Genomic DNA, 13,681 nt, shown 5'->3' on the forward strand with positions numbered 1-13,681 from the left:
GAGCCTATGGTGGGGTCTTTTTCGGTCCCATAACAGCCAAAATATCCGTGATAAATCCTTGAAGACGAACAACGTGTGAGAAAAGGGGTGTGGAAAGATAGGCCGGCTGTGACGCTGTTCGGTCGTGTGGTTTGGTGTTCTTCCGCCGAAAATTACTCCGCCAGCCGTGGTGGGGCGGCGCTCCGTGTGTATCCAGAAAAGTAGTGCTTATGCCAAAGTTTAATTTTCATAAATTTAACGTTCGTAAACCGTAAGGCAAAGTTCGTAAGGCAAGGTGTTCGTAAACCGAGGTCCCACTGTACAGAAAAGTGAGGTTTTGTGGAGTTGTGATGGGCAGAGTTGCACGAACAACACAGAGCCCTGACGCTGATGTGATTGTTTTTAATATTTAACAAGTGCATAGAATGACAATATCAAAGCGGGATTGTTTCTAAGAAAAATAATTTGTGATGGAGGAGTTCGGGGTATGGCTTCTACCTTTCTTGCAACTCGGCGGGATCAACTTCTAAGGCCTCAAACGGGTGGTGGGCAGTTAGGGTTTTTTTAGGGGAAAGTGTCTCTTGTGCAAGGGAGAAATACACAACAGGTTCATTGCCGATTCGGGACGCTCCTCCCTTTTTTTTGTCGTTCGCTCGATCACTTGACTGCGCCACCGTTGTTGTTATTCCTTAACCCCCGGTTCTCAACTTGGTCTGCAGGGGGGAGAAGAAAAAAACAAACAAAGGCCGCTTAGAAGAAAAATAGACAGACATAAAGAGATTATGTCACACTGGGGGCGGGACGGCGGGGTTGACAAGACAAAGAGGAAGCGGTGACTATAAAAGTGAACGAGGATGGCTTAGGGGGAGATGGGGAAAGGCGGGCGTCTGCACCATTGAGAGAGGACCCAAGGGCTGTGGATTCCATGTTGCAGATAAGTGCGACCACAAATCCTTGGCGCTGGTTGTCAATGACTATTTCAAACTGGGTTGCAGCGGTTCAAGATGGCGGATGAAAGCGGGGATGTTTCATTTTTTTTTAAATCCAGAAGCAGCAAAGTAATAATAATAATAATAATAATAATAATAATGAATTTCATTTATAAGCGCCTTTCAAAACTGTCAAGGTCACATTACAGTTACCGAATACGTTTTTCTATGGGTGATCAGCGGCAGCCACACGCGCCAGCGTTGAGTGTATTAGCTATCTATCTAGTTGGCTATCTAGAAAGCTATGTAGTTTTCTATTAGCAAGCAAATAGCTTTGTTAAAAATGGATAGCCATCTAACCATGCATTTTTTATCCATTTTACCCTCACAGGGGTCACCTGGCATACTGGAGATTATCCCAGCTTTCTTTGGGCAATTGGCTGGGGACACTCTGAACCGTTTCGCATCCAATCGCAGATAGAGATGAGCACCATCTGCGCTCATACTGGCATTTTGGGATAACTTTGAGAGTCCAATGAGCTTTGCCTTGCATGTTTTTTGGGAATGTGGGAGGAAACCGGAGTACCCAGAGAACATTCAGAACCGTTTTTGAGTTGAAGACTTTAAAAAATGGCATCCTTACTTGGGCCAAAAGACGAATGACTTAATTATATTGCTCAGTCACCTTGGGTCAAGGTCACACAAAAAAAACAAGTCTTTCATCCATTTTCTGATTGATGACATGATCAAAAAAAAAAAAAAAAACAGCAATGGAGGCATCTGGGTTTCTTCTTTTTCACGCTTGCAAAGCGCAGAGAACAACAAAGCGCCAGGATACGAGGCAGAGCGACAGAAAGGGTCAGGCGAAAGAAATGAAGTGGACGGGGGAAAGATAGGGAGCAGGGGCCATTCATGCGACGGGAATACACAATGAGGGCGAGTGAGCGGCGGCGATGGGGCCGAGTGATAAACTCGCCGAAAAGCCGACGAGGCCGGACGCCTTAAGTGAAGTCAGGACGGCGGGAGGAGAAATGGCTGCGAGGTCGAAATGTCGTGACTGACGACGGCGATAAGAGTAATTATTGGCGGACAAAAGCTCGCTGTTGTTCTATCTGACTTTAGTCCAGGAGGCCATCTTGGGAAAAAAATGCAGATTTAGGAGTCTCGAGTCCGGATTTAAAAAGGAAGGGCGGAGAAGGGCAAAAGGATCCCGAGCCGCTTGGTTGCGAGTCGGCGTGGATCATCCAGAGGGTTAAAATGGCCGACGTCGGACATTTGTATGCCGGTGCGGTTTTTCACGTCTGATAAAAGCGCTGTTGACATTCTAATCACGGTCATTGCTATCACTCCACGATATGATTACTTGAGAGCCTTATCGGCCCCAAAAAGTGCTTCTTTGGGACCTAATGACTTTTAAAAACAAGTCCGATAAATCCTCATGGATGACTTAGCGATTAGTCGTCGGTGCGGGATTAGCATAGCGTCGACGAAGCCGCTTCAAAACCCATTCACCGGATCGTATAACGGCACACCAGGGAGGTTCTTACCTCATTGCCGTTAAAAAATAATACAATTGTTATAATAAAACATGTGCAAGAATAAAAATGTGATTCTTATGGTGGCGGGAAGTTAGCGGTGGTTAAGGATGGCATAGTGAGCTTTTATTTTGAAGGTTTATTGCTTGTGCGTCCCGGAATATGCCGTCAGAATGACAAAGATGCGCCAGTCACACAATAAATAAAACAAGCAAATAAATAAATAAATACATACATAAATAAATAAAACAAAACCAAATAAAATACAAACAAATAAAATCTAAATCAAAATAAAAAAGAATAATAATAGATAAAATAAAACAAAATAAAATAAATAAAATAAAAATTAAAAAACAAAAAGTAAAAAAGCAAAAATAAAGTAACATAAATAAAGAAAATAAAATTAAATACATTAAATAAAAAAAGCAAAGTAAAGATTTGTTTTAGGTGGTTTTATTTTAAAACAAACTAAAACAAATCTAAAACAAAAAACCAAAGTAAAATAAAATCCCTAAATAAATAAATGACTAAATAAAAATCAGGTGGATGTCAATCAAGTGAAACACAACTTACATGTTGTCTTTTTGTGAGGCATGCTTGTTTTTCTTCATGGACAAAAGAGGCGATGTTAATGAAGCTTCATGCAAACATTTATGGACTCCACAATGCAAAAAGATGCACTTTTGACATTTGGAAATGAAAAATATGGCACCTGTTTGGCGTTGTTCACGCACTGCAGGTACATGGCTGCTACGTTGGAGCAGTGGAGGGTCTGCCCGGCGTTTTCTCGGTAGCACGCGAGGATCTGGCCCTGCAAATCGGCGCACACCGGGTGTATATCGTAGCGCCTGTGAAAAAAAATGTGGCGAACGCTGATGCCAACGTCATCATTTTATGCCCATGAAAACTCAACCGGTCGCACTAAAACATCCTTGAAAGACTTTCTTTTTGTTTTTCTGCCCTGTCAGCGACTTGAAAGCAGCGTCCCCCGTGCTCACAATCAGATGTTGGAGTCGCCAACCTCCCCTGGAGTGAGAAATTATCCTATTAAGCGCAAAGCTGGGAAGCGCGGAACCACGGGTCATTACCCAGATGCGGCAGGAAAACCTATGCAGATCACATACTTTTTTTGGGTGGGTGGAGGGGGTGGGGGGGTTTGAGATGCCTTTCCTTGACGTTAAATACTTCTTTATTCTGTGTCGAGGTATCTTAAACAAGCAGAATATTGGCGATCCTCCTCATATGGATCCTGGCACTCATTCATGACAACGCCCTGCAGGCATCTTCCGTGACTAGATGGGCTGCTAATTGCTTCCTTAGGCATCGGTGATCGTGCCAGGTGCACACCGCTGATACAAAGCGCTGTGTTTATCACTCGTAATGGACTCCTGGCCTTTTTTTACCTTTTTTCCTGGCTCTGCAATAAAGAGGACAGAGGCAGTATTGAAGTTAATCTCGCTAACAAGCACACATATTCCAATACTATCTATCATAAAAATTATTATTATTATGTATTTTTTTTTTTTATCCAACTACGACCCCAAGCCGCCTCTTTCTCAGTTTCATATACGATACCCCCACCTCCCCCATGACTACGGCGAGATGATGGTGGAAACGTCGACAGTTTATATCACGACCTCCGCTGAGGACTTAATAATGATCCTTCTTGGCTGTCGTACGCATGAAAACGGTCGTTGAGATTCACAAAGTCGTCACGGGGGAAACGACGGGAACCATCCAGGGATGTTAAAAATAAGTAGCAAACACTTTTTCGCAGTGGCCGTTTTATGGCTTGGTGATAATAAAGTTAGAACATGGAAGATACATAAAAATAATGTTGACGTACAGAACTCTCATGAAATGGATCAAAATGTAATATTGGCGTTTTTATGAACTGAATGTTGATTCTTCTGGACTTTTTTTTGGGGGGGGGGATGATCGAGCTTAACTCATTCACTGCCAGATGTGCAAAAATGTAACCACTCCAGTGCCAGGGTTTTTGTCATTGTCACGTGAATTCTAGGACTCACAGAATATTGAGTTTTAGGACTACATAAACATTCAATGCAGTGCAAAAAAACCTTAGACTCTCTTCTATTATCAGAAAAGAGTTGTTAATTCCTAAATTATGGGGTCAGGAGTTATATGAGCTTGAAATAAGGGTGGCTGTCCAAAATACAATACAATACATACTTACAGACCCTCCCCAACTTATGAACGAGATACGTTCCAAACGGTCGTTCAGAAGGTGAATTTGTTCGTAAATTGCTTAATGCTATATTTTGTATGGAATGTATGTTTAGGGCTTATAAAATTATGTTTAAGGTATATATAAATTTTGTACTTTTGTACGTTTTTGTTTTTTGTACTTTGTACTTAAAAATTAACATTTAATAAAAAAATATATGATCTATAAAGATATCTACATGTACAACTGGAGAGAATACTACATATGTTACTACAAAAATGTTCATATGTACCGTTGTTCATAAGTTGAATGTTCGTACGTAGGGGAGCGTTTCTGTTGGTTTATGTATGCTTTTTAACAACAGCTGGAACAAATCGCTAACATGGAAAAAGGGAAATGCTGCCCTCTTGTGGAAAGGAAAAAAAAACATTTCCAGAGGCCATGGCAAGCGCTTTATCGGCAACCAAGCATGAAAAAACAAAACCTGATATTACTTCAATTCCTTCAAAAACATTCACACATTCCCGGATAAATGTGTGAATGGCAGTTAACAAGAAGAAAATAAGAGTTAAAAACATCACTGATACCATTTTTCACCTTCTACTCCCCACCCGCCGGAGATTCATTGGACATTGCATCAAACGGGATGCGGTTTATTGGAAAATCTGTCAAAGTGAGTGTCGCCTTGTGTCATCCGTCGCACTAAAGGTACGACCGCTACGACCACATCCACGCACGCCGAGTCTTTCTTGCTGTGATACACTAATAGGAGGGGAGTCAAGGAAAAGGAGGCTGCTTGCCTGGAGATACCGCACATTACAGACTCTCCGCCCTGGGCTATAAATCAAAAAGCTGGGCGATCACAGGGGCCAGTCCGAGATGCTGAAGTAGCACAAAAAAATAAAAAATAAAAGGGACGAGGACAAAATGTACACTGGGTTGGGAGATACCGAATAAAAAAAATAAAAAAATAATTACAAATAAAAATATAAAAGCGTATCTGGGAATATGGAAGCTACAATGGATGACTTTCCCTTCAAAACCTTCAAGGTGAATAAATAAATAAATAAATAAATACAAATACATAAACAAATAAAGCGAACTCATGTGCGCTCGCACGGCTTGGCGACTTATTGACGGAGAGCCGAGGACATATATGCGATCAATAGTTTGCTATAACCTTGCAAACCCACACGATTTTGCACGGTCGGGGGGTTCAGTTGATGACCAGCCGCATCGGTGAAAAAAATGCAACTTTCCCTTCAATTTCCGATATTTACAAATAATATCGGATTGGCTTATTGTAAAAGCACTTTCATATATTGGGCGCACCGCATGATAAGGCAATGTGCAAAGTGTCAATAGTGGCTACAGTAGCAGTATGCATCCACTAAAGGGAATACAATAAAATACAGCTTTATTTATACAAGGCTCTACAACCGCTTCTACTGGAACATGACCTTTTAACGAACATTTAAAATATGACGTCCGAGATATTGGAATATTGATCGGTATACAGTATATCGACTTTTGAGAAAACGGAATGCTTTGAGGTGCGTCTTTGTCACTCGAATTCCAGGACCAACAGAATATTTAGTTTTAGGACTACATAAACATTCATTGCAGTGTAATAAACCTTACACTTTCTTCTTCTATCAGATAAAAAAAGAATTAATTCCTAAGTTATATGGGCCTGGAGTTATCTGAGCTTGAAATTAGGGTGTATGTCCAAAATACAATGCAATACATACATATTGGTTTGTGTAACGCTTTAGCAACAAAGTGCTAACATGCGAAAAAGGGAAATGCTCCTCCTTGTGGAAGGAAAAAAAACATTGCCAGAGGCCACGGCCAGCGCTTTATCTGCAGCCAAACAAGAGTCATATTTTCCATTTTAGAATAAATTTGTGATGGGCAGTGAATGTGTTTTATCAAACTACGAACCAAATGTGCCCTTTTTATCCGAAATATGCATATATTTCAAACCAAATGCTCGTCCATTATTGTAGTTTATTTAAACGTGTATTTTTTCTTTATTCCAGAGCTATTGAGCTAGTGCCGATTGTAATCCGAATAAAGATGCACAGCGATCAATCAAGCAAATCGACGCCCTTGGTCAGTATGGATCACTTTGGTGGGCCGCCAGATTGAGTTCAACATCGGCCCGTTGTCTATTTATCATCATTTGGGTCCAGTTAGGGGTTAACAGGGTAAAGGGACTCACTCACCCATTAAATAGCTTTCATGTTCTCTGCAGTTAAGGCAAGCAGTGGGGGGGGGGGGGGGGTAGATAAATATAAACGTTCCAGTAAGAGAGAGAAAAATGACACGTGATGCTTTTTTCTTATATAGCGGACTCAAGTGACCCCCTACCCCCTCCGCAGTGAGAAAAGAAAAGGGGCAAAAGGTGTGAGGGGTGGACACGAATGAAACGTGTGAGCTTTTGGCAGCCTCGAGAAGAGCTTTTTAAAGGTGTTATTGACTTGTGGAGCCGCGGCTGATTCGCCATCTTCCTCGGTTGCCATGGTGACCAGGACCGACCTGACAGCGAGGTGGCTGATGTGCCGCATCAGCTGGTGACTCCAAAAGGACTCCCGTCATCTCGATTCATTAAGTCGTTTTTTTGTTTTGTTTTTTTGCTTCATAATCAAAAATTAATGACTTGGCTCATTTCATAGGCACGGCGGCCATTTTTCATCTAACATCACGGGAGCGTCGCTTGCACCTGATTTACATTTTGCAGCCCACTTTTTTTAGACCAAATGAAGCATTTGAAGAATGTTTACCTTATCTCACATCTATAGCGTTACAACATGGCTGACGGTTTGCGCCGTTGGGACGGCGAGTCCGGCGCACGTGCCGTATACGCGACCTTCCAGACGTGCCACGCGGGAAAGGTCACGCATTGAAACGGCGGGACGGTGCGATAAGGCATCAGTGGAAGGAAGAAAAAGAAGAAAAAAATGACATAAAATAACTTCCCGCGAAGGTGGCAGCATATAAATCAGCCGCAAGGGGTAAGACGCCCTCCTTTTCTGCGGCGCTTATCTGTCGTCAGGAAGCGAGTAAAAGTAAAAACGGTGCGATGAGAGGACCGTTGTTGTTACAATATCGCTCTTGTACTGCGTGGGGATATGTAACAAGTGTGAGGAGTGCAGATCTAGAAAGGAGAAGAATGTGTGTGTCTGTGTGACATACATACATACATACATACATACATACAATATATATATAAGTCTCGTTATATCGATATTCAAGGGAGTCCGAAAAAATATCGATATAACCGGGACTATCGATATATCCGACCCTGTTTGCATGTAATTTTCTCCGTGCGTGCATAGAAATAGTATCGATATAACCGGGACTATCGATATATCCGATATCGATATAACGAGACTTTACTGTATATATATATATATATATATATATATTGTACATACATACACACCCCCATACTTACACTAACATACACACACAAGCACGCAAACACACACATTTACGTACATATATAATGAACATACATACATACATACTATACATATATACATACATGCATACAAACATACATACTATAGATACTGAACATACATACATACAGTACATACATACGGTCTATACTGTACATACATACATGCATCCATACAGAGATGCATATACAAGCATGCATACATACCAACCGACCTACCTACCTACATACATACATACATACATACATACATACATATTGTACAGACTGTACCTACTACATACAGCACATACATAAATACAAACATGCATAAATACATGCATACTGTACATACACACGCACGCACATGCATAAAGATATAAATACATGCATATGCGATGACAGTATGTCACAGTATTGTTAAAAAAAACTACTAAATAAATAAAAAGTTCTTTCCAAGAGTCGGATACTCTGGCCGGGAATGGAAAATGGCAGGGAACAAGTGCAGTGCACACCTCAACAAACAACTCACACATACACACCTTTGCATCCCAGGAGGCTAGGCCTCTCACACTTTTCATTTCATTTTCAACTTGGGTGAGGAAAATGACCGCACTGTGTCCCCGCTATGAAAGCTTCCTGTCGGGGGCTGCGGGGCGGAAACTCATAACACCTTTTTGAACATTGCACGAACCGTGTTATGGATTGTCTATTGTCACGTGAAGATGCATACGTGAGAATAGACTTTATTCAATGATCCTTCCCATTTCGTGCTGTAAGGATTGGATTGGATTGGATTTGCCTTTATTAGTCTCGCAGTGGAGAAATTTACATTTCATAGCAGCAAAGTTATGATGGAGTTATGATGGAGTTAGGATGATACATTGGAGTCCCATCATTCACCCCATGGGGTTGACCGTGGCGGATTTGTGGATGGCGAGATGATCAAGCCGAAGCCAAAGATCCCTCATTACGTCCAATTAACCCTCCCCTTTGATCCCCACGCCACATCCAATGTTCCAAAAGACCTTTGGACATTTAATTAGCACACGCATATGCAGATACCGACCCCCATTATAATCCAGTCACAACTGTCCTCTTTGATGATGTGCAAAAACGTGTCCACTCCAGTGCCAGGGTCATTGTCACTCGAATTCATGGACCCACAGACTATTGAGTTTTAGGACCACATAAACATTCAATGTAGCGTAAGAAACCTTAGACTCTCTTCTTTCATCAGAAAAAAGAGTTAATTACTAAATTATATGGGTCTGTCGTTATCAGAGCTTGAAATGGGGGCAGATGTACAAATACTTTGCAATACATACATATTGACATATACATAACACTTTAACAACAGCTGAAGCTAACATGGACAAAAGGGAAATGCTGCCAGAGGCCGTGGCCAGCTCTTTATCTGGACACAAGCATGAAAAAAACAAAACCCGAACCAATTCGGGAATGGCGCTCTACGTCATATTTTCAATTGCCGAATAAACTCGTGAATGGCAGTGAATAAGTTCATCCAATCAGACAATCGAAAATCTTTACACACAGGCTGTTGCATCACATGACCACCCACCCCGGTTCATTCGCTCGCAATCCACGCCGTCATTTGGCACTAATGTTATTCCAGTGACTGATCTCCCCACCCTCCCTTCCCCGCTTTAATGCGATTTGAGAAGTTTCAGTATTCCACCCAGCGCAAGTCCAGCGCTACACCCCCCCTGGTGGGCTACGCTAATCAGTTTCCAGAATTTCTCAGGGAGACAATGATCCCGGTGTTAGCGCCAGGCTAATGACAAGCAAACACAATCAAGTCGGCCTCTTGAGGCCCCGGGGCCCAAATTGGCCCCTCCTCATCCACTTTCCCTACATTACTATGGAGTCTAATGGCCTCTTATTAAGAAGACGGATGGGACGAGGACGAGCAGAGATTCTGCAAGTACTTGGATTACATGTGTGTGTTGACTACATGCTACACATGTGACTCCTCGGATTTATGATGGCTTTCTCGGATAATGGCCCCGACGTAGCAATCAATCTTTATAGTCTTTGCGTTAGCGGCATTACCCAAACGCAAAATCCACCAAACAGATGGAGCCTGTTAGATTGAGTTCCGAAGAAGACATTGGACACACGATGAAGACGTGGATGGTACTTACTTGAACTTTGCGTTCACCTGGTCAGCGGCTTGATGGTAGTTCTCCGTGGTGACCTTGTAGAACTGAGCGCTCTGCAGGGAAAAAAATAAAGAAAAACATTAAAAAAAAACAGGCTCAAAGTCATCAACAAATATACTTTGTAGAAAACCGCACCGGACTGCTTTTTTTTAAGTAAAAGCCTATAAACCAAACATAAAAAAAATACATCAAAAAAACAGTATGAGCTCAACCTTCTCATAAAGGAAAACATTAATCATCATTCCGGAACGATCAATAAGGAAAAAAAAATGTGACCATCAATAGTCATGTTGGAGAGCTGGCGCGTGATGGGACATGACAACGGTGAAAAACGGTCACGGAGACAAATGGGACACCTGGACTGCATAATTCACAAAAAAAAAAAAGATAACGGCGATATGCTAATTGCATATCGATGTTCATTCATTAGTCAAAACGCAATACATAATTGATTAATAGTCGTGTTTTATCGAAGCATCTGCATAGCTCTAGTTATGTTCTTTAGACAGCTAAAAATATAATAATCATCATCATCATCATAAACATAACACTAATATTATTATTATTACTATATATATATAGTTACTATATATATATATATATATATATATATATAGATAGATAACATTATTTTTGGTTTATTATTATTATTAATAGTAATACAAATAAGAATAACAAGAGTAATGATAACAATAATATTAACAATACTACTAATAATATTATTAATAATAGTTATGGCATAATAATAAGTATTATTATTACAAATAAAAATATAATAATAATAATAATAAAATAGAAATAAAAACAAAAACAATAGTATTATTCTTAATAATACCAATTCTAGTATTGTTCTTAATAATAATAACAATAAAATAATAAAAATAATACAAAAAAATAAAAACGACACTAATTTTATTATTAATAATATTATTATTATTATTATTACTATTAACATTATTTATTATTAATAATAATACTACTACTACTTTGAAAGCCGCTTCTAAATGAAATGTATTCTTATTATTATGACTAATATTAAAACTACAACTACTACTGCTACTAGTACTAAAACTAGTACTATTACTACTACTAATAATAATAATGGCATTAGTATTAATAATAATAATTATAATAATAATCTGACTGATCTGTCAATATAATGGTTCTCTAGTTTTTGCATTTGACGGATCAAAACCAGAACTTGGAAAAAGTTGGAAAGGGCTAACTTGTAAGCTCATTGTGTATTTGGTGCCCTCTTGGCCTCGAACAGAGCGATTTTCATCTTATACAAAGAAACTGTCAAGAGCGACGCGAAAAGGGATTTAGAAGTCACTTCTTTTTTTTCTCTTTTGTTTCCAGATAAAAAGGGCTCCCTTAAGTCCACAAAAAATTGTCTGAGAGTTAGAGGAAGGAATTTCAAGACCGGCTACCCCCCTAAAAGGCACGATAGTGATTGACACTGTCAATGTGCAAATCACATATGAAACCGGGCGGTCCCAAGAATAAATCAAATTCCATCCATTCATTCACCAGGTGGAAAAGAAAAGTGATGATTGACGTGTGGCGTGGAGGGAAAACGTTGATATGACAAAAAATGGAGAGTGACGGATATGCCGGAAAAGAAAAAAAAACACAGGCCGGGGTTGATTGTTAAATATGAGATTGTTTTACGGCGGGCAGGTATTGAGTGAAGACGTAATAAATATATAGATCTTGTTTCCAAGAGGCTATTTGCTCGCTGCGGGCCCAATGAGAAGCGGCGGCGTAGGCGGCGGCAGAGCCATCGGGACCGAGCTGCCTGCGAACGCGCTGATGGCCTGTCACGGGGAGCTTCTCTGATGAATGGCCATGTTGGATTGGAACAGACGTGCAATATATATCAGCTTTATATTCTCTCTTGCTCTCACTTTTTTTCCCCTCTGTGTTCCTCTGCTACTTTTCAGTGAAAGTGAAATACACGTTGGGAGGTGTCCCAAGTAAAAAAGGCATTGGGGGGCATGGAATGTTTAGGGGAAGTGTGGAAAGCTCATTTGTTGCAAGCTTGCGAGAAAATAAATCAATAAATATGTGAATGAGTGCATGAATAAATGAATAAACGAATGAACGATTGAATGAATGAATAAATAAACAAATATGTGAATGAATAAATACATAAATAAATTAATAAATAAATACTGTACATGAATGAGTGCATGAATAAATGAACGAATGAATGAATGAAGAAATAAACACAAACAAATATGTGAATGTGTGCATGAATACATAAATGAATGAACAAATAAATACATATGCGAATGAGTGCATGAATAAATGAATGAATAAATAAATAAACACATAAATAAATAAATGTATAAATAAATAACTATGTGACTGAACGCATGATTAAATGAATAAATACATAAAAAATAAATGAATAAATAAATATATGATGAGTGCATGAATAAATGAATGAATGGATAAATAAATCAACACAAAAATACATACATGAATACATATGTGAATGGGTGCCTGAAAAAATGAATGAATACATACTTAAATATGTGAATGAGTGCATGAATAAATAAATACATAAATAAATACATACATAAATATGCGAATGTGTATATGAATAAATGAATGAATAAGTAAATAAAACACTTTTTTTAATCCCATTCCCAATGTATATGAAGTCACCTTCATGACAAGATGCTAAGATGTCATCTGAATGCTAGAGTGCCCCGTCGTCTCATCCTAGGTCATTCCCTCGTCCCATTCAAAGTCATTTTGCAGCCGAGCGGGCCAAGATTGCAAACTCACCCTCGCCTCCAGCCGAGCAATCTGCTCCTTATAGAAAGCATCCTGCTTGTTCAGGTCAGCCTCTTTCGCCTCCAGCCGCTTCGCCTGCGCACACACGCGGACAAAAAATGTGATGGGAGCAATATTTTGGTAGGATTTTCAAATCACTTGCCAGAAAAACGATAACACGTAGTTTCAAAGGGAGATTGGAATGTTGGTGTTTGATTGATTGAATGGTGGCTTATTTTCTCAAGGTACTCTGAGAGAAAAAAAAACACATGACATGATTCGTTTCAATTAACAGACAAAAAGGTAGAAAAGTAGAATTTGTAGCATTCCAGGATTCGTTTTTCACAGATAACGACACAGAAGCATCTTTGAAATTATAGTTAGAGTTTTTCAAGGCCTTTGCTGAAATGTGTATGCCATTGATGCGCGACTGACAAAAAAAAAATACATTGAAAGTAGATAGATCGATAGATTTACTTCTGTTTACATTTAAAGCCATCCATAACCTTGCCCCCCCTATCTGTCTGACCTACTTCAAATCTCCGTTCCCTCAGATCCTCTTCCTCCCTCCACCTCTGTATGCCCTCTGCCCATGTCACCACGATGGGGTGCAGAGCTTTCAGCCGCTCCGCTCCCAA

At 39.9% G+C, this 13,681-nt stretch overlaps 1 protein-coding gene across 4 annotated transcripts in view; it reads right to left on the reverse strand.

Annotated features, from left to right (window-relative positions):
• Window positions 1-366: 366 nt before the first annotated feature.
• The window catches only part of chchd3a (coiled-coil-helix-coiled-coil-helix domain containing 3a), a 30,293-nt gene continuing 16,978 nt past the window's right edge, over window positions 367-13,681 (reverse strand). For 3 of the 4 annotated variants that reach the window (XM_088989246.1, XM_088989249.1, XM_088989247.1), the window contains 5 exons: window positions 13,056-13,139; window positions 10,242-10,312; window positions 3,156-3,291; window positions 3,017-3,048; window positions 367-692 (listed from right to left, as the gene is read on the reverse strand). In XM_088989246.1, the coding sequence (XP_088845372.1) occupies window positions 683-692; window positions 3,017-3,048; window positions 3,156-3,291; window positions 10,242-10,312; window positions 13,056-13,139 (333 nt within the window). In that variant the 3' untranslated portion in view covers window positions 367-682. The remainder of the gene's footprint in view (window positions 693-3,016; window positions 3,049-3,155; window positions 3,292-10,241; window positions 10,313-13,055; window positions 13,140-13,681) is intronic. The other variant, XM_088989248.1, reaches the window with a different exon arrangement.

This window comes from Hippocampus bargibanti, linkage group LG22 (genome assembly GCF_051943395.1).
Source record: "Hippocampus bargibanti isolate YZ-2025 linkage group LG22, ASM5194339v1, whole genome shotgun sequence".
Lineage (NCBI taxonomy): Eukaryota > Metazoa > Chordata > Actinopteri > Syngnathiformes > Syngnathidae > Hippocampus > Hippocampus bargibanti.